The sequence below is a fragment of the Penicillium rubens genome (assembly GCF_028828025.1).
Source record: "Penicillium rubens strain IBT 27055 chromosome Unknown utg000001l_segment0_segment0, whole genome shotgun sequence".
NCBI classification, from domain to species: domain Eukaryota; kingdom Fungi; phylum Ascomycota; class Eurotiomycetes; order Eurotiales; family Aspergillaceae; genus Penicillium; species Penicillium rubens.
Window position 1 is genome coordinate 798,628 of NW_026890599.1, and position 20,979 is coordinate 819,606.

Genomic DNA, 20,979 nt, shown 5'->3' on the forward strand with positions numbered 1-20,979 from the left:
ACGGAGGACAGGAGGGACCAGAGGGAACCAACACCAACACCGACCAACACAACGAGGAGAGCAAGGCGTTCGGGCAGCAGCGTCAGATGAATTCAATTCGCTGGCCACCACCTGATTGTGGCTTGGAGCGAATGAAAACAGTTGTAGGGTGGATAGGATCCGTGACAGGGATCATGCAGCCCTCAAGTCGCACCGGGCCTCAGTTGCTGTCCTCTCTGCACAATGGCGAGACGATTGGGGGTTTGAAAGATAAAGAACACAGGTACTTACGGAAAATCAGAATGACACTGAGACAAAGACAGATGAGTGCACAGATCTCGTTGAGTTGGGGGGCGCAAAGCAAGAAGAAGTGGCGGTCGAGTGAAGGATATTATGATGTATGTATGGTTTCAAGGTATTATTAAATGAATGAGAAGTGACAAAATGAAATCAAAGGAAGGGTAATGTCTTATTGAATCATCCCATTGAGGGTTTCAATGTTTGATTAAGATGAAGAACATTGAATAATGGCATCTGGGAATGAATGGGGTGTGTATCAATCGTATCAATAGGTCGGTATCTATTCGTATTGCGATGTTACTAGTACTAGTCCTATTTGGGTTGGGAGGGCGGTCACAAGGCTAGTTCTGAGGTACTTCCAGTTTTGCCTGGGTTTCCACTACTTGGCCAGGTATCGCCTAGTATCTCATTTGTTACGTGTACTACAAATACATAACTGTAAATCCCGACGATCCCTCAGGCCGTTATTTAAGTACCTGAAAGCTCGAAACACGTCGTCATCATGGTGTGGATCTTAAATAATGCCCGATATTCATCTACCGGGGTATATGAGAACGTACGTACATATGTATTTTGTACATAGTAATATCCATATGTACGAGAATTGGAAGAAATCGCCTTTTTTTTCCCTCTCACAAAAACTCATATATTTCCCCAAAAGTGCGAGAGGGGAAAAAAAAAAAAGGAAAAAAAGCAATAACCTTGGAAGGGAATCAGTTCTCATCAAGATCGACAAGGCGTTCTGGCCCTGACCTGATCCGGAGGAACCAATTGGTCAAAATGCCAGAAACACTGCCAGGAGGCTGCGGCCGGGTACCAGGTACTCCACTATACACCTGAGCACACGACCAAAGCAAAGTCCCCAGTACAACCAGTACAACATATACTCCCCGGGGCCAGTTGACGCAGTTAGTCAGAGCTTAAGTCAGCCACTTTCCTGGAAACGTCAACCCATGGCCTGTTCTATATATACACTTCTACCTTTCAACTTTCAACATCCGGCCTCTTTCATTTGCGCCCTGGGTCCCGCCATGAGCAACGACTGAAACTTGCCTTTTTTTTTTCTCCTTGGCTTGCGCTGTTTCTTCAACATGTTCCCCGTATCTGTGTCGCCCATCTCGGTGGGCTCGAACGTCTTTTTCGCATTTGCCCTGTTCCTCATCTCCGCACTTGTGTTACTTCTACTACGACGATTTCTTACCCTCCGCGCCACCCCTGCGTATTTAAGTGTCCCTATATTCCTGGCTCTGGCTCTGCCCGCCAGCGTTGTACTCCTCGTCCCCATCGATTTGGCGTCAAGCTCGCGAGATGGATCTGGCCCCAAGGCAATCTGGCTACCGGAGCGAATGGTTCTGGTATGCTGGCGCATTGCGTACTGGCTAATCTTCGTTCTCACCTGGTAAGTGTCCCGCGTTCTTCCACTTGAGGGCTGTCACTCATCCTTCTCTCTCTTGCAGGGTTATCCTCCCATTACTCGGTGAATACGTCGACTCAGGCTACCGTGAGCCAAAGGGCCGGCTTATGTACTCCCTTCGATCGAACGCGAAATATCAGTTAATTGTCCTGGGATGTGCTCTGGTGGGGTTGGTCTACGTATCGATCTCAAACGGGTTCGAATTCAGATCAATCAAAGGTCTCATCATGGCATTGGCATATGTATGGGGTCTCGTCCTTGCCATTTATCTCATGGGCCACGGTCTTGTTTCCATCCCGCGCAATCTGCTCCGAAACTCCAATGTGAGCGGTCGGCTACGCAGACTCCAGGCACATGCGCCAAGGGTGCATGATCGCCTGATGGACTCAGTCAATGAGTTAGCGAATCTCAATTCCCAGGTTTCTCAGCTACAGCGCCGTAAGACAGGAACTGCTCGTGACTTTCAGGAATGGATTGAAGAGCTTCGAGAAGGGCATGGCCAATCCGACGTGCGGATCCCGATTCTCGAGTCACCGGATACATCCGCCACGATACCTTCTGTCATCACGGAACGCTATCTGGCCGACCTCACGCGGCGACTTCAGCGTGCTCGACATATGAAAGCCCGATTTGTGGATGAGTGGGATCGTCTGGTCCAGTTGTCAGCCGATCTCCAGGCCATCATCAATTCTACAGCTTCAAAGAAGCTCGAATTTGCACCGGCCGCACGTCGATCATCCTGCATCCCTCGTGTGAAATTCCTCAACCCCTACATGCGATATCAGCTATATTCCAACGTCATTCCGTCGGTCAGGCTGGCATTTGGCGCGTTCTTCGCAGTGGCGTCAGTCTGCATTGTTTGGTCAGAAATGATCAAGTCCCTGGCGCCCCATCTCTCCGCCATTAGTTTGACCGTGGTCCCGAACTGGAAAGACAGTCCAGTTGGCTTCGGTGGGCAGCTCACAGCCTCTGCCTGGCTGCTGTACATGTGTTCGGCGGCTCTGGTTGGTGTCAGTGATGTTAAGGTATGGGGAAATCGCGCGCTTGTCCGTCGTAATACATATGGCGAGAGTGCGTGCTGGTACGCTGGTCTCGTGGCTCGGCTGACGGTACCAATTGCGTACAACTTCTTGACCTTTTTACCTAAAGATTTCCGGCGGAGCACCACTTTCTACGAATTCCTTGGCAAACTCATCAACCTAACGCCTCTCGGGAAAGGATTTGACTTCATCTTCCCGATCTTCATCCTCCTGCCTATCTGCGCAACATTGTTCAACCTATACGGGCGTATCAAAAACATCTTTGGGTGCGGCCTCGCGGAGGACGATGATATCCACGACGTCGAAAACAACCCTGCCGGGTATGGTATGGGTGGCTGGCGTGAGGGCCGCGACCTCATTGAACGGGAATTAAATGGCTTCGGTTCTCTGGCAGTGTCCTCCCGTGGTAGTCGCTCAACATGGGCTTCAGATCGTGACGATGAAGGTTCCCCAGGGTCATCCAGACTGCGGGTCCCGGTTGCAGAGGGCTCTCAGCCTGCCCAGAGGTCAGTTGTTGCGCCTACTATTGTAGGCGGGGAGGAAGATGATGATGAAAACTTCTTCCAGTCCTTTGCGCATCGTGTCAAGAACACATTTGATACTACGAACACTCCTCGGTGGTTCCAGGGTGAGCCATTCCGGCTTCCGCGCTGGATGTCGGGTGATAACAATACCACAGAAGAAGGTTCGGCGCTGTTTGGAGGCCGGGCTGTGCCTGGTCGTCTGCGCCTGGGTTAAACTCGCATTGCGGTGTTTGTTTCTCTTTAACTGCTGGACAGTGTAATATACCGTTTTGCTTGTACATAGTTTAATTCGTTGGTCTCGATTGCTAGATACATTCAAATGAACGAACATTCTTAGTTATAGAACATAAAAAAGCTCCCGGAAAAGTTTATTCATCACCTTGGTTCCAACCTTGGAACATTCCAAGGTTGGAAGGTAGGTCCACGGGTGTAGGTAGGTAGGTAGGTATGTAAGGTAGGTAAGGAACCTTGAAAAAAAGAATGCCCTCGTCCAGGTTCGAACTGGAGACCTTCGGATGTCAATCTTGTTACCAAGAATGTCATAATAAAGGATATGAGACCGACGTCATAACCAACTAGACCACGAAGGCAACCACTAAGCCACTGGAGCTTGTGATGATATTGCAATCTTATTATATCATATGTGATATTGAGCTGTGTTTAGGGCTCTTTATAGAGGAATAAGGCTGAACAGCATCTCGACGGCTTTCCAAGTGTCGAGTTCACACATACAATATACGAAAGCTATCATATAGACTAAAGGAGTAAATTTATATTCAGCAGCCATGGTATGGTATCTTAATCCTTATTATCTTTGGGCAAGCCTCCATCATGCCCAAGTGAATGATAATAATTACAGTGGTGTTGCATGAGTATTTGCACCGCGGTACCTCTACAATTGACCGCTTTTACATACCGCCTGCCTATTCCCACTAGTATAAACCGCGCGCCTAGTATACTAGTATAATACTGCCCCTTCCCCTTTTTTTTTAAAGAAAAAAAAAAGCAGGGATTATGCCGCACCGAGTGGAAGAGGTTATTAATACGAAAGTTGGCATACTACCTAGGTAGTTACTAGCTAGTCCGAAAATATGAGAAATTTTAACCGGCAGAAAAAGAGTGGGGCTTAAAGTACGGGGGCGCAAATACTCATGCAACATGCCCACTGTACATAGTTATGTAATTGTTGCTTATTTTGCTATCTTGGGATTTGTTGGAGGCAGTGTGACCAGCCAAATCTACAAGCAAAGCATGAGCAAAGCAAGAGAGTGCTATTGATTCAAGAAACTAAAGACAGAGAAAGAAGGAAGGAAAGAAAGCAAAGTCTGGCGAGCTCGAAGGCTTAATCAAACCAGACTATACAAACGATGCAAACTCTGTCTCTTCTCTCTAAGCGAGGCATCTGACATGTGATGTCAAATCGTCACAGGCAGTTTCCATGCTTTCTCGTATGTACTTGTGTATGTATAAACTTCTACTTGGCTTTCTTTTCTAAATAGAAAAAAATTTATCCGGGCACGGACTTCAACATTCTGTCCAGTCCTATGTATCTTTTGTGTGACTTTCTCATATGAAAGGTATACAATGTTGTAAGCAATTGGAGACCGTAAAAATTGTACCCAGCCCATCAATTGGCCGAGCATGACCCACTCTTCTACGTATGAGAGGCAAAAAGATATGCCCTCGTCCAGGTTCGAACTGGAGACCTTCGGATGTCAATCTTGTTACCAAGAATGTCATAATAAAGGATATGAGACCGACGTCATAACCAACTAGACCACGAAGGCAACCACTGAGCCACTGGGGCCTGTGATGAGGGTACTCGCAATTTATGATTACATGGTCCGGAACTCTCTGTGAGCGACCTAGGCCCGAAATAGATGATCGGAATTATTTTCAGTTCTACCTGTTTTTTATGCTATATTTGCCGATGGGTTTTATTTAACTCAAATATGCTCATCAATGAGGTCTGTCATGATCAACATTCGGGGTTAATTCTTAATTATTGACGTGATGCAGCATAACATCCATCGAAATGTTCTCAATTATATATTGTGGTTTTTGGGGAAATATATACCTCCTTATAGCAAGCCACATAGAGATTTCTGTAGCTGAACAGGAAAGAGTGATTCCCCCTGATACGCTAATGCCCAAGAATCTTCTTCCTACAATGTATCTCCAGTATTCCCATAGCCAAAGGGAATGCTACAAGCTACTTAGGTACACACATAGACATCGTGTAGAGAATAGCGTCTGATACGACAACGCATAGAGTGTACCAAATGAGCTCTTGGGACTAATCGTGGCTGTGGGTAAGACATGTTCCCAAGCAATATCCTTAGAAATTCGGTCCTAGTCTTCCGATCAAGATAGATCCCCAATGGAATGGCCGGTCAGACGTAACGGGGCATGTTGTGAATAAGAGAGCTAGGACACAGCGAGGCATGGTGTTTGGACTCCACAGAAAGCACCTGGACCATATCGGGGTTGGATCACATTCCTGTCGCTCCTGTATTTCTCATCCGTAGTTGCATGTCCAACGACAAGGCAACCATAGGCTAAAACCACCGCGCAATGAAAGTTCGATACTTAGTTTGACACACAGACTTAAATAAAAACAGACTTGCCGCACCGGGTGTTTCATACTCATAAATGTCCACCTTGACATATCACAGGGAGTTGCATCCACCCGGAAAGCAGGATTAACGCGGGAGGAGCATAGATGTTTGCTATCACTACAAAATGCTGGGTGCAAGCTATATGTCTAAGCCGACATAGCCTTCGAGTACAGGTGACCCACACTGGTGAATATTAACCGGGTGGGTCATTATATACATATAGAGACCGAAGTGATCAAATCAACATTGACAGTCCGATTGTTTATTTCCGCTGCGTTGACTCGTTTATTTACTGCATGCGGAACCAACAGGAGTCATACTGCACATCATTTTCCCCGCTCATACTAACTACCTAGTAATAATTCAACGAGGGGTGGCGACGTGGATAGCTGTCACTGCTAGTGGCTTGTCATCCTCCATCTACCCAGATAGTGGTAATATATATATATATATATATATACGGCCGCCGGGATGCTGCGGCTAAACTCACCCAACAACGACTGAAAGCGATCGTAATATACCAGACATACTCCTATTCAAGTACCCATTCATGGTACGCATGATACACAGCGAGTGAAGAATAGGACAACAGCGGAATGGCAAAAGGGACATAGCAAATCAACTCCATACTTTCCTCATTCGAAAACCCCTCAATCACCCAAGTCAAGTAACAGCCTGCCAACAAGCAAAGTTACCTAGATAAAATAAAGATGAATGATTAGTAACACTACTTTCATCCAAAAAAAAAAGGTTATAGCTAAGAAGTCAATTGCTTACTATGAATGCCAACCGGCATTGAACCACATGTATTGGTACTTTGTAGGGGATTTGCATGGCCGTTATTACACATGACACGGCCACCCGCTACAGCCTTGAATGAGTAAGACCGACACCTGGGTCCATCCACCCGTGTATATGCTAGGTAGGTACATCCAACCCTAGAAAGACTGACATTTGCTGCACAGTGTCCATCAACAACCCGAGAGAGCCGGGGCGAGCTTTCCAAGGGGGCCCGAGATATGGTAGTCATAGGAAAACCGACGCGTGTGTTTTTCAATAACTATAGTCGGTAGCGCTTTTGCCCTATACAACCTGGTTCGTCAGGATATATTACTTGCTCCTCTCCCATTCTATCACACGAAGATCCAGCCACACTAGGATGCGAATTGGAAGTGCCCAAGCCCTCGGTAATATAAATAACAACACGTAGAAGCATGAATAGACAATTGCTATTATTCCCCTGTGCAGTGTTCAGCGTAGAAGCCAATTAGGGTGTTTGTGTATCTGTCGGGAATTAATTAGTACCCCAGATCTGTATACCTGTCTATCCGTGGACACAGTGTCTAGGCAAAAATAAGATGATAATTGGGTGTGTCAACCTACATAACTTACATAGGTATAGTTGGTATAGTCGAGTATAACAAAATCGGTGACTTGAGTACCCCCGGGCCGTGGGCACGGCCGACAACAAACAGCGGGGTAGTTATGTGAACAAGCAAACAGCATTAGCGGTTCTATCTTCATACAAGAGTGAAAAAAAAAAAAAAACGAAAAAAAGAAAAGAACACATCCAGTCGCTGGTGGATATGCTATCGGGTAAAGAAAGTACCCAAAGAAAAAGGAAAAAAAAAATGCCCTCGTCCAGGTTCGAACTGGAGACCTTCGGATGTCAATCTTGTTACCAAGAATGTCATAATAAAGGATATGAGACCGACGTCATAACCAACTAGACCACGAAGGCAACCACTAAGCCACTGAGGCCTGCGATAGGAGTATTTTCGGTTTATGCTATATGACCAAGTACAGTGCGGTCCGCTTTAGTTAATAGTATGGATTGTTAAGGTTAATCTCCGGATTTTCATGTTCCTTTATATTATACAGTAACCCATGGCCACCATGGTAATATCTTATGTAGCCGATATCTTAATACATACTGTAAGAGATGGGGACCCCGCGTTTTTGGACATCCATCCATATAGCACCCCGTATGCCGATCGAGGTTAAATTGGGTTACTCAACGTCAGGAAAGAGCCACAACGAATGAGGAGCCACATGTACCTTGATGAGATATCAGAAAAAGGCAGCTTAGCCCTGAACCGGAAATATGTCACCATGGATAGGATAGTAGTGCGAGATGTAACAAATCTGCCTTAGGCCCCAAGTATCGCCACACGTCCAGGCAGCCTCCAGATACTACATACACTAGGCATCCATCGACTTATCCCAACCATTCGAAATGTCGCCAAATCCCGACACCAAAAGAATTTGACCTGACATTAGACGATCTCACGAGGCAGACACACCCTCGTTGGGAGTACGCCAATTGCTCAATGTGATGGCAAAAAAAGTACTCTCCGCCTTATCTGCCTATTCCGGACGACTTGGGGGCATGACTTCACCATCCACCTGCGCTCTCTTCCCCTCCACAGAGATCCATGACTTTACTGCCCCCAAAGCTCGCTCAGTCCACCTTGGGCGAGAAGTGCGCAGTATACATAGACCAGGTCGTCGACATCCTCCCTGTTCACCTACATTCTCTCCGCCATCAACTTGACCCTATTCTCACCTACCTGTCCAACACGCCCCTCGGCCCTCTCGCAAAAAAGCTGCCATTTGCCCCAGCCGATCAACCTATCGCGCTCTTTGTAGCTGTTGTTGTCTGCCTGTTCACCGTCGTGATGAGTTGGCGCAACCCCTTAAAAATGCTCCGTCGCTCGCCGAGTTACGCTCCCGCATCCAACCCGCAGGTCAGCGATGGGGACTTCAGCTATATCGCACCTTCAGACATCGCGGATCCGGCAGCAGATGACGCCGAGCCGGATATTATTGCGCTGCGCCACCGTGGCACCATCTACCCATTACGGTTTCGGGCGTACTCGATCGACGACAATGTCTTGACCATCGGAGACCTACGACAGGCTGCTGCTGAGAGCACAGGAGCTGGCCACCCGGACTGCGTGAGACTGCTGTACAAGGGAAAGCTGCTCAAGAACAACGCGCAGACATGCAAAGCCGAGGGGCTCAAGCAGCACTCGGAGGTGCTATGCGTGGTATCCGAAGCAGGAGCAGGCTCTCCGAGCGATGGCTCCGATGACGGACATAAAATTCCTGTAACAACATCGGCACCAACACCGCCGCCGCTGCCCCGCCCCACTAGCGCAGGAGACGCATCGTCCCCTCCCACGCCCCCCAGTGGAAAGAGCAAGAGCTCGAGAAGGAAGAAGCGCAATGGCAAGAAGTCGCCGGTCAGCTCAGAAGCCCCCGGCCCGTCTCGGCCGCCACGGCCGACATCGTCAGGCCACTCGGCCGCCTCCGCCCAGCCGCCCAATCTGAAGTTACTAAATACGCCGCTTGAAAAGATCGCTGCTCTGACCGGATGGTTCGAGCAGGTGATGAAGCCGCAATGCGAAGAATACACTGCGAACCCGCCTAGTGACCCAAAGAAGCGGGGCGATGAACATAGGAAACTGTCCGAGACAGTCCTCCAATCAGTCCAGTTGGTGGCGGATGGAATCGAGCCAAATGGTGACGAAACGGTCCGCAGTGCACGCCGGGCCCTCATCAGGGATTCGCAGGCGGTTCTTACCGAGCTGGATAGAGTGTTGCATAGCGTTGCATAGTTATCTGTAATATAGCTCACTATGGTCCCCCGACTCCCCTTGTCGCTGTGTATACTGGGGACATCAAGGGGAATTTGAAATTGGTTTACAGACATACGTACACAAGTGTCAATCTCATACCGAAGGGCTGTTCTACGGGTGGAGTTTCCATTTTGCTGAGACCTGTCCACGCCCTCGGGCTGTTTATTGCATGGAGGGCATTGGCGTATTTGTGATATATCAACTTTGCGATTTCCCGGAGACTACCAACATACGGAATAAACCTGTCGGAATGATTTGCCATGTAAACACACATCATGTATATATATATATATTTTTCCCCCTCTCTCTTTCTCCTGTTTCATGTAGGGTATACACCAAGTGGGGGGCAAGTCCAAAGGAATACTCCGTATTTTCGCCGTTACTGTCTAGATCAAATTAGCGGCATCTCGAGGCGATCAACATGGTTCAGGGGCAATGCACGGCCCCAGGACTAGACTTACAAGAATCCTCAGAATTTTTCCTTTAAATTATAGCCTATTGAACAGTTAGGAGCGATTATTGATTGATATGAATAGACATATGATGCCTGACACGCACCAACAAATACTAGTACTTCTGTATAGTATAGATACATATGCATGCATGTACTCCCGTAATCCGTGTGTTCGGACTTGGCTTTAGGCTATTTCCTACTATTCCTAGTCTGGCTAATCTTTTTCCTCTCCTTAGACTCTCTCTCTTATTCTTTCCCTTCGACATTCTCTTTACCTTTTCTCTACCTTCTTTAGCTCCTCTTCTCCATCTCTCTATTTCTCTATTTCTCCATCTCTCTTTCGTTTCACTTTCGGTAATCGGTAATCGCACTCTGTCTCAAAACCCGGACCCCGCGAGACCTCGAAGCCTTCCACGGGAATCCCCCCCCCACATTAGCAGCTCTGACTTGTTGGACCAAACTTGCCAGACTGGGCGAAACCCCCTGCAGTTGTGGTCAACCCGTTGTGTTGACAATTTACTGCTTTCGGTGTAACCCCTTACGCTCCACCTCAATTCTACCTGGAATGGCTTGATCCGAACAAGTCAACCCATTTCTACGGCGATTTCGACTATTGAACCGGGTTACAGCTGGACTGGCCTTTTTCATTTGTGAACAGTAACCTCCGGAATGGCGGGTGTCGCTACAGCGGCATATTCTGCAGATGCCTTAGCATCGCCCGTGGATGGCTCGCAATGGGATTTTGCGGTGCCACTTGCGAACGAGGTAAGATTGTTCTGTGTTACGGTCTCTGACATTGTAGCTCAAGAACGTGTGAAAGAAAAAAACAAAAAGAAGAAAAAAAAAGCGCTGATCTCCTTTTCCCCGCAGGAAAACCACTCATCGAAACAACGCAACTCGCACGACTCGAATTCTGTCCGCCCAAAGTTTTCTCGACAACGTACCTCGAACGGCTCACGCAGCTCGTCTGTTTCGCGCACCGCCCGCACACATGAATCGCCCTATTTAGCCTCAAACCGGGGACGGAGGGAACCCAGCCTCAACCGCCATGGGAGTGAAGCAGGCAGTATGCGAGATGCGTTTGGCCACGAGGCAGCTAGTCGCAAAGAGACCGAGGAGGCCAATGATGGTGAATCGTACCTCGACGGAAAGACGAATCAGGAAAAATGGATCCACCGAGACAAGCTGGCGAAGATTGAGAGCGAGGAGCTCCACCAGGCAGCCATTCTCTTCCAGCGACGGATGAGAGGGGAAAGCAAATCGAGCTCTGGGCGTGGGAGAAGTCACGATGCGCATCCTGCTAACGGGACTGGTACGGCGACCTCGCCTGCTACAGAATACTCCGAACCCTGGCCGAAAGTGAAGGAAGAATCCGGCAAGCAGGATGTGAATGACAATGTAGAGGACGATGAGCGGGAACATTGGGATCTCCGCCGACCAGAGGAAATTGCTGCGGACGATGCAGCCGCCAGCATCTACAGCCACCCAAGCCTTGGAAAAAGCGCCTCCCGAATACCCGTCTCTACAGCTAGTCCAGTTCCCATATCTGCCGCCCTGGGTCGCGATTCTCGCAGTTCCCGGAGCCGTGCTGCAACAGATGAAGAAGACCGGTCTTCGCGGAGCCGCAGAGCCAGCGAGCCCATCAACATTGAGCAAGATGGTTCGACTCCTTCACCAGAAAGCCGACCGGGCAGCCGCGGATTCAGCAGTACACCAAACACTTTGGGCAAGAAGACAGTCAAGCCCACCACCGGCTCTACCAATCGAAAGACCTCTGCTCCACCCACGAACAGGAAGGCGAGCACTCCACGATCTCGTGCTGTCTCCGGTAACAACATACAGCGTCCTACCACCCGGGGAGGCGAACCTCGTCCCTCAACAGCCGTTAACCGGCCCGAAGGAGACCCGCCGTGGTTGGCAACCATGTACAAGCCCGATCCTCGCCTTCCACCAGACCAGCAGATGATCCCGACCGTCGCCAAAAGGATTATGCAGGAACAGTGGGAGAAGGAAGGCCGGACACCGAACACATACGACCGCAACTTCGAGCCCCTCGCAGTGCACCCACCCGACGCGCCACCTGCAGCCACCAAGGCCGAGCCAGAACAGCAACCGGTTGAGTCTCTACAGCTCGAAGAGTTGCCGCCCCAACCGCCAAAGAGCCCAGAACCACCCCGCCCGAATACAAGTACCGGCTACAGCACCATGCCGAAGGTGCAGGACACACCCCCAATGGGACTGACCCCCAACCCCAACCCTAACTGGAGCCCTCCAGTTGTCACTGCGCAGCAGGCACCGAAGAAAGAGAAGAGTTGCGGATGCTGCGTTGTGATGTGATGGACTCCCACTCTCGAACCGTCTGTCCAATCTCCCGTCCATTCCCCCCACATACCTTTGATATTTGCACGTCTGCTAGATTCCCTTCTCTGTTACTTTTTATTATTATTTCCAGCGTCTCCGGTGGGATGGTGTTTTGTCGGTTCTGTTCTGTGACTTTATATCCCGCGATCTAGGGCATTTCTTCGCCCCGAGTTCAATTTGCTTCAGACTGTTTTTTAATCCGGCTTCCTTCTTCAACACCAGAGCATGGCTGTTCTTCTTTTTCTTCTCTCTCATGCATCCATTCCTTGATATTTCTCTTCTCTTCTCCTGTGACCATTGTTCTTCCTACCGAAGTGGTAGGAGGGGATTCTAAAAAGCTCGCTCCAGATCGCGATGGATAGGATGGGGATGAGGGACTCGAACCTCGCAAGACACATAACACACATAAATTGTGGTGTGCGCCTCTTTCCTTCTTATCCTATACCTTCCTGTGACTTTCTTAACCCTATGATTTCTTTTCTTTTCTCCAATCTTTGGATTTCTCTCTGAAACATCTTTGAAGCCTGTTTTCCCATATTCCCAAGCCTTTTTGCTAGCTATTTCTCCTCTTTCTTTGGTCTGATCTGCCTATTGGCGAAAGCAGTCTGGTACCTGGATATGCTTGCATTTTGAATGCCAGATACTTGCTTACGGAGCTAATCAGATATCGGGTCGAATGGATGAATACATATGTACCTGCACAGAATTGCTACTTGTACTTGTAAACGTGTAGATACCTCACCAACCAGGCGCCTAGTAAGATATATCAAAATGTACTTTGCAGCTACCAACTGTAATACTACATAGCCATCTATATATCCGTGGATGTATGTATGTATGTAACCATCAAGAGTCTCGGCCCAGTGGGCGGGGCCCAAGCTCCCCAGCTGACAAATATCACCTGACATCATCGCAGCGTTCAATCCCCGAAATCTGACGGAATCGCCCACCAATCCTCTCATCGTCCCGTACCCCGCCCTAAATATCCTATAAAAAGAGACTCTGCCTCTTCCCCTTTCGACAACAAACCGCCCACCATTTCGTCCATCTTCACCCGTCTTTTCGGCTCCTTCGCCGGCCCAAATCCCGCCGCCATGTCCGCCGCAAAGACCCGCGCTCAGTCCCTCATTAACGACAACGCTGTCGTCGTTTTCTCCAAGTCATACTGCCCTTACTGTGACTCTTCCAAGAAGCTGCTTGACAGCTTGAATGCCAAGTACACTACTCTCGAGCTTGATCTGGAGGGTGAGTTTTTTGCTCTTCGCGTTGTTTGTATTCTTCTCAAGAAGAGTAGACCTAGCATGTTTTGATTACTTTTTTGATATATGGTAATCTCACTTTTAAATCAATCGCTAATATGGGTTTATTGCAGAGGAAGGAGCCGCCATCCAGAGCGCTCTTGCCGAAATCTCAAGCCAGCGTACCGTGCCCAATATCTTCATCAACAAGAAGCACATCGGCGGCAACTCCGACCTCCAGGGCAAGAAGGACCTGAAGGACCTGCTCAAGGAGGCTGGTGCCATCTAAGCGATGATGTCACACAAGAATCTTCCAAGCCCGAGTCCTGAATATAAACCGAGGAGGTAGCTTTTTATTGTACAGCCTTTACCTTCTATCTATCATTTAGACGTCCATTATACTTCCTCCTTCCATCGTAGAATGTATCTAATGTAGGAAAATAATTCCATGGCTTGAGATTGGAGGGACAAGAGAGCCTTGCCAATCTTCCAGCGTTAAATACGTATTGAGTGGAGCATTGCCATACGGCTCTGGAATATTTTGTAGAGCCAACAGGGGCCAAAAAGTGAACAGCGACTAACTAGCGTACAGGTATGTTAATACAAACAAATCAAACCAAAACCATAGTCCAAGAAAACGCATCAGATAACCTTCTGCACCACGGTCCCAAGGGGCCTCTCCACAATCGTCATCAACCCGTCGACAATACTCGCCCGGGCCCCCTCACTCGAAACATTCTTGCCAGCCAGATAATTCAACCAAACAAGCCGACTAATCCGCTCATCAGCAACACGCCCCATCCACTTAACCGGCTTATCAGCCCCAGGCTGGAAAAGCGCATCCAAAGCGCCGTGCGCATCACGCATCAAAACAAGCGTCTGTCCCTTCGGCACAGACTTCCCCTTCCCAGAACCAAAAACAGCCTTGAAGTCATTCATCGAGCTTCCAAAGCTCTCATCCTGGAACTCGCCCGGCTCCGCCGTCTTCTTCGCCTGCGCGCGCGCAGTAATACCACGCACCCATCCGTCACGCAGATGCATAAAGTCCGTGTTACGGGTGGGCACGATGCGGAAAGCAGTGCGGATCCCGTTATCCTTGATGATAGCCGACCAGGCGGCGTCGCCGTGCTCGGGGTCAAGGAGTAGCTCCCGTAGCTGCTGGCGCTCGGGCGAGACGAGGGAGGTAGCGGCTGTTGCGCCGGCGCCGGAAATGGCGGCATCGTCGTCGGTAGTGGGTGGGTGGATTGCTGTGCGTAGCAGACGTCGTTGTAGCTCGGTTATGTCGGATTTCGCGACGTACAGGCCGACCACGTAGACTTGGATTGAGAGGAAGGAGACGGTGCGGATTCCCAGGCCTAGGAGTTGGTATTCTTCGCCTGCGGATGGGGCTAGATCATCGCCGGTTTGTTTGCCTTCTGTTGCTTCGGGGGTGGGGAGTCGGATTGTGCTTGGGAAGGTGGGGATTGTGCTTGTTCCTGTTGGAACTTGCTCGAGTCGGTCTTGGCCTTTGATTGTTATTAATGATGGGCCGCCGTTGGTGAAACCGACTGGTCCGTCCATGCGCATTGCGCCGTTCTTCGGGGGTGTGGTCTTGTCATCTTTGTTGGTGTCTAGTTCGTTGAGGCCGAATAGGTCTAGCTTGATGACGCCGTAGAGACCAGCTGCGCAGGTGATTATTCCAGCTGCGGAGAGGATCATTCTCCGTTGAGCTTGGGCGGCGTGCTGGAGATCCGCCGCTGCGGATGCTCGGGAGCGGAGAGGATTATTGCTTGCATTGGAACGGAGGGGCGTGGTGGAGAGATGCCGGGAGGAGAGGCGTGATGTGCGGAGTTGTTGCCGGGTGAGGCTTTGGTAGGCCCACCATGGGTTTTGACGGAGGGTGGAGGCCATTTTGAGCTTGGTTCGGTCGATGAGGAACCCCGAGGGCAGATTTGGCGGGTGACGGAGATGGAGTGTGGGGATGCACGTGATATGGCATGATCTACATATTATATCGTCAGGTATCAATAGATGATTTTGATGGAATAAGATTGTGTTTTTCTTTTGAGCTGCTTACAATCATAGCATTGTATTTATCTCATATGAAGGTTGGCACATCTTGGTAGCGGTCTGCCAAATGAACCGCCCTCTATGCCGAAAAGCTGTATTTCCCTCTACTTATACTCCTATATGGGAAACTCGGTAAGGATATTAAACTATCTAACCGTGCCCTTTACTGTTTATTTTCGTTTGTGTACACTTATCTTAATTGGTACCGAGGGGGTGTACAGTGGGACCTCCGAAATATTGGGCTAAACCTTTGTACCTAGGTATACCGCCCTGTATACCGCCTGCCCATTGTATACTGTCCTGAATACATAGTCGGTCGCTTATACGGCCGTAGTCTTCTCAGTGGACTCCTAAGGTAGTCTGCTCCAATATACGTCTTTTTAGTGGTCTTTTTTAGCAGTCTCCTTAGGTACATACCTTTTGACTGCTAACCTCTCATGGATCACGTGGCCACACGCTAACTATATTAGGAGGTTTAGACTGGCAGAACCGGCAGAATTTAGAGGGCGGTATATCTGGGTACGAAGGCTTAGCCCAATACTTCGGAGGTCCCACTGTAAATAGTGCTTGTACAAGTATGATGCTAAATATGAAGCTGCTTTATTGGGAATTATCCTTACACAGAAGATCCTGGAACACAGCTTTGGCGAGAGAAGCTGCGCTGAGGTTATTATCTAAGAGCTGGGGAATTGGTGATTATTGAACTGGTCCAACTATGGAAGCGTAACAGACTTAAACCATATGTTATTTCATACCTTTGTTCAGACTACCATCTCCAGAATCTCCAATACCTGAGACTTCTCCTTCAGTGGCACTGGGTTTGTCTTGCACCAACGGTCATGTAGGCTATTCTCCGCCAGCCCATCCAACTGGTCCCGCCCTACTTGGACATCGCTCAAGGACCGAGGCATTCCCAATTCGCGGATAATAGCATCCAAAATATCGCCCAAGTCGGAGGTTTCCACGTTGACAGAGCGGGCACGCAGCACATCCGACACGATCGGATCTTGAATCAAAAATTGGCGCACACGAGCTTGTTTTTCGCGGTTGGCGTTGTACTTAGCATTGAACTTACACACAGCAGGGAGCAAGATACAACTAGTTTCACCGTGGCCGACACCCAGTGGACCAAGCTGGAAAACTGTTAGCCGGGCCCATTGATGTACTATAAATTCCTTAGAAGGTCAATAAAGGAAAACAATCGCATACCTGATGTCCAATCCCATGGCTAGCACCCAATTCAATTGACCCGCTAGTACAGGCCGCCATAGCGTCCACTGAGCCGAGTTGGCATTGTAGGTGCGCTTCACGGTCTGATCGATCCCTCTTACAGCGCAAGAGACCAGGTACCAACAACCCCAGTGCATTTAGAGCTAGTTTGTCGGATTTAGTGGTCGTACCTGCGATCGCACAAAGACTTTCGATACAATGGTCCATTGCGCGCACACCTGTACTGAGCCAGATTGAACCGGGGGTCGTTTTTGCTAGCCAAGGGTCAAGAATAACCAGCTCTGGTCCACGAATCGGTGGCTGAAAGCTGTATTTGCGCTTTGAGTGGTCTTCTGTGCCACCTGCAAAGTTGGAGTATTCGCCGGCGGAAAGGGAAGTTGGCACGGAAATGATCGGGAGAGTTGGTGCCTCGATATATTTTCGCTTTTTGGGGCCTTCCGCAAGGGTTTCGAGCTCTTCTGGTGTGCTGACTCGATTTGCGAGGACCTGAGAGATGTTAGACTGACAATATATAAATATATATGGTCTGCCAGGGAAGAATCAAGAGGCAAGACGAAGGTAAACAAAACGTGAATAATGAATGGAAGTATCAAAGAAAAGGGTATACTGACTAATGCAATGATCTTCGCACCATCGGTCAAGCTGCCAGCTCCGACGGTCAAGAGCAGATCAGCATGCGCAGTTTGGACCTCTTCGGCAATCTGCAGCACCTCTGACCACAAAGTGTGGCTCCGCATACCGATCCAATGACCAACCAGTCTGTCTGGCTCTAGAGCGGTCTCTAGCTGGTCCATTACATTGGTGTTTCGCGACAATGACCCTGAGCAGATCACATATACACGGGAAGCCCGAAATGTGCCATCGAGATGGCGTGCTGTAGCTGCGGGAAAGGCAATGCCATAGGAAAGAAGTGGGCGCTCACGGCCTTCAAAGGCAGGTCGAACTGTTTCCCCTGACATTATGGTCTAATAGACGATCAAGGAGGAGTTGGGAATGAGGTCAAAACAAGATAACAATTAACCTTGGGAACGTCATACAGGAAACTGCTCAGGTGGGGCTGCGGGGCTATAGTTCGGTTCATGCTTAAGAGCATAAATTCCAAGAGTGTTTTTAGAAATCTAACTTCATTTAGCTCAAAATAGGTTTGATAAGGCTAGAAACATTATATTTCTTCCGAATTGGCTTTTACTGTGCAGACGCTTAAGCTGCATTCTTCATTTACATATACAAGATGACAGCGCCAGCCTATGGGTAGAGCGGGGGAAGGAATGACCAAGGATCGCATGGTTAGCTCGACTCAATGATTGGATCTTCGAATAAAGAACAATATATTATATCATCTAGCTCCCAAACCATGCAATTGCTTTAGTTTCCCATGTTGCGCTCGGTGTAAAGACCACCGAGCGGACATCACAACATGACATTGCGGAGAAAATCGACTGCGGGGAAAAAACTAGGTTGAGTGGGACATGCAGTAGAACCCTCAGTTCCAGAGCCTTCTGAGTGTTTATAGTGCCGGGCCTTGCCAGAATCCTGCAAGCATCAACATCATTTGCCCTGGAACTTCCACCAATCGCCAATATGCAGCGATGAAGCTTCCCAAATTCTACTATTGCGATACTTAATCTTGCCATTTTCGCAACTCTATATTTTACACTTCTTTGGTGTCTTGCTACGGTATACGGATATCTCTTTCACTCAACCAACAATGGCACAACTATACTGGCCTAGTGTGGTATTGATTCTTTGGTCTCTCTTCTCGCTATCTACTGCAGACACTTGCTGGCGTGAGACTACTTGCTCTGGACCTACAAACACTGCATTCAGCGGGCCATGGGAAAAGAACATATACGCACCGGCATCGCGGACAGTACGACCGGCCTCAACCTTATCAGAATTGAAAACGAACGCTGTTACAGACCCTGCACATCCATACAAAGCAACATTATACGGAAACGGGTCAATTATCGTGTTTGACTTCGGTATTGAAGTTGGCGGCATCGTCCATCTGGACTATACCTCCACCGGCAGCGGAGCTCTGGGACTGGCGTTCACAGAAGCCAAAAATTGGATTGGAGAGTGGTCGGACTCGTCAAGCGCTCTATATCATGACGGCGCTTTGTATGCGAATATTTCATCAACTGGAAAGGGTACATATGTCATGCCAGACAAATACCTGCGTGGTGGATTCCGGTACTTGACGGTCTTCTTGCTCACAGATTATTCAACCAGTGTTCAGATTGAAGATCTGACCTTAGAGCTTGCGTTTAAGCCCACTTGGGCAAACCTCAGAGCTTACCAGGGGTACTTTCATTGCAGTGATGAGCTTTTGAATCGCATCTGGTATAGCGGTGCATATACCCTGCAAACGAATGAGGTCTCCGTGGACACTGGCCGCGTTACCAAGGGTGTCACATCTGGGTGGGTAAACAATGGGACTCTCGGGCCGGGAGACACGATTATTGTTGATGGCGCAAAGCGAGATCGTGCGGTTTGGCCCGGTGATATGGGAATTGCCGTTCCTTCCGCCTTCGTGAGTCTGGGAGACCTGGAAAGTGTAAAGAGCGCTTTGCAGATCATGTACAACACCCAGGTGAGTTCCAACGTTCTGTTGTTCGTTCTATTTCGGTATATATCTGACAGTTTTGGGGTAGAACAAGACAACAGGTGCTTTTGATGAGTCAGGGCCTCCGTTGAGCCAAAAGGGCTCAGACACATATCACATGTGGTCTATGATTGGCACCTATAAATACGTGCTTTATACCAATGATACAGACTTCTTATTTAAGAACTGGGCCAGTTACCAGCACGCCATGGAATATATATATGGAAAGGTGACTTACCCCAGCGGGCTTTTGAATGTTACAGACACGCGAGACTGGGCGAGATGGCAGCAAGGGTATAATAACTCGGAAGCGCAGATGATGTATGTTGCGAATCCCTCATGCAGAAGGCTTCCTAGCTAACTAACACATTCTAGTCTCTACCATACGCTACAGACAGGGGCATCTCTCGCTTTGTGGGCTGGAGACTCAACCAATCTATCAAGCATATGGAGTTCCCAGGCCGCCAATCTCAAAAAAGCAATCAACACCTATTGCTGGGACGAGTCGTACGGCGCATTTAAGGACAATGCAACCAATACCTCTCTGCATCCACAAGATGCTAACAGCATGGCGATTATGTTTGGTGTTGTAAATGAAGAGCGCACAGCCAGCATTTCCGAGAAGCTGCTCAAGAATTGGACCCCCATAGGGGCCGTAGCTCCTGAATTGCCAGAGAACATTGCGTCATTCATATCCTCTTTCGAGATCCAAAGTCACTTTATTGCCCACAAACCTGCACGCGCACTGGATCTCATTCGTCGCAGCTGGGGCTGGTACATCAACAACCCGAATGGCACAGAGAGCACTGTGATTGAGGGCTATCTACAGAACGGGACTTTCGGGTATCGGATGGACCGCGGGTATGGCTATGATCCATCATATGTCTCACATGCACATGGCTGGTCCTCCGGCCCGACCTCTGCATTGACAGAGTATGTTGTCGGTCTTTCTGTGGTCTCGCCGCTAGGATTGACGTGGAAAATTGCGCCGCAATTTGGTGATCTGGAATTTGCCGAGGCTGGCTTTGTCACCTCTCTTGGGAAGTTTCAAGCGTCTTGGATTTTGAATTCGAGTGGATATGTGTTGACTTTCTCAGTGCCAAAGGGTACTGATGGGAATGTCACTTTGCCCTATGTCACCGCGTCGAAGAAGCCTTCGATTACTATTGATGGTGACCAGTTGATGAGAGGAGTGGCTTATGCTGATGGTGCTGCAACTGTTGAAGTTACCGGTGGCTCTCACAAGGTTGTTGTCACATAAATAATGAACATGCCTTAGACTCATCCAATTTTTGTTCAAGTCTCTAATTTCCAGTTTCCAATTAGCTTTGGCGGTCCTAACGATCCATATATCTACACTAGACATGTAGACATCCTGACTACCTGGAGTTCTTCCAACTCCAAATACAATGTCCAACACGTCCTTCATTTTACAGATTTTAACCATAATCCTGATTGAATATAGGCCTTGAGAGCCTCTCGCAATTGATTGATAAGCAGAACCCCCACACCCCACATTTTGCGAT

The 20,979-nt window shown here is 48.8% G+C and overlaps 7 protein-coding genes across 7 annotated transcripts; 5 read left to right on the forward strand and 2 right to left on the reverse strand.

Moving 5' to 3' along the window:
- Positions 1 to 1,370: 1,370 nt before the first annotated feature.
- Positions 1,371 to 3,471, forward strand: N7525_000333 (LMBR1 domain-containing protein; the record flags this gene model as incomplete). The annotated part of the gene is made up of 2 exons (XM_002558574.1): positions 1,371 to 1,678; positions 1,737 to 3,471. The coding sequence occupies 2 exons, from the start codon at positions 1,371 to 1,373 to the stop codon at positions 3,469 to 3,471; spliced, it is 2,043 nt and encodes a 680-aa protein (XP_002558620.1).
- Positions 3,472 to 8,310: 4,839 nt separating this feature from the next.
- N7525_000334 (BAG family molecular chaperone regulator) lies at positions 8,311 to 9,495 on the forward strand (the record flags this gene model as incomplete). Its single annotated transcript, XM_002558572.2, has 1 exon — positions 8,311 to 9,495. One exon carries the CDS (start codon positions 8,311 to 8,313, stop codon positions 9,493 to 9,495), a length of 1,185 nt encoding a protein of 394 aa, XP_002558618.2.
- A 1,144-nt stretch (positions 9,496 to 10,639) lies between these two features.
- Positions 10,640 to 12,307, forward strand: N7525_000335 (uncharacterized protein; the record flags this gene model as incomplete). Its single annotated transcript, XM_061211538.1, has 2 exons — positions 10,640 to 10,735; positions 10,841 to 12,307. 2 exons carry the CDS (start codon positions 10,640 to 10,642, stop codon positions 12,305 to 12,307), a joined length of 1,563 nt encoding a protein of 520 aa, XP_061070764.1.
- Positions 12,308 to 13,425: 1,118 nt separating this feature from the next.
- Positions 13,426 to 13,858, forward strand: N7525_000336 (glutaredoxin; the record flags this gene model as incomplete). Its single annotated transcript, XM_002558569.1, has 2 exons — positions 13,426 to 13,576; positions 13,704 to 13,858. The coding sequence occupies 2 exons, from the start codon at positions 13,426 to 13,428 to the stop codon at positions 13,856 to 13,858; spliced, it is 306 nt and encodes a 101-aa protein (XP_002558615.1).
- A 353-nt stretch (positions 13,859 to 14,211) lies between these two features.
- N7525_000337 (chalcone isomerase domain-containing protein) lies at positions 14,212 to 15,459 on the reverse strand (the record flags this gene model as incomplete). The annotated part of the gene is made up of 1 exon (XM_002558568.1): positions 14,212 to 15,459. The coding sequence occupies one exon, from the start codon at positions 15,457 to 15,459 to the stop codon at positions 14,212 to 14,214; it is 1,248 nt and encodes a 415-aa protein (XP_002558614.1).
- A 920-nt stretch (positions 15,460 to 16,379) lies between these two features.
- Positions 16,380 to 17,807, reverse strand: N7525_000338 (iron-containing alcohol dehydrogenase; the record flags this gene model as incomplete). Its single annotated transcript, XM_002558567.2, has 3 exons — positions 16,380 to 16,751; positions 16,828 to 17,334; positions 17,460 to 17,807. The coding sequence occupies 3 exons, from the start codon at positions 17,805 to 17,807 to the stop codon at positions 16,380 to 16,382; spliced, it is 1,227 nt and encodes a 408-aa protein (XP_002558613.2).
- A 749-nt stretch (positions 17,808 to 18,556) lies between these two features.
- N7525_000339 (putative alpha-L-rhamnosidase B) lies at positions 18,557 to 20,714 on the forward strand (the record flags this gene model as incomplete). Its single annotated transcript, XM_061211539.1, has 3 exons — positions 18,557 to 19,441; positions 19,503 to 19,774; positions 19,829 to 20,714. The coding sequence occupies 3 exons, from the start codon at positions 18,557 to 18,559 to the stop codon at positions 20,712 to 20,714; spliced, it is 2,043 nt and encodes a 680-aa protein (XP_061070765.1).
- Between the last annotated feature and the right edge of the window lie 265 nt (positions 20,715 to 20,979).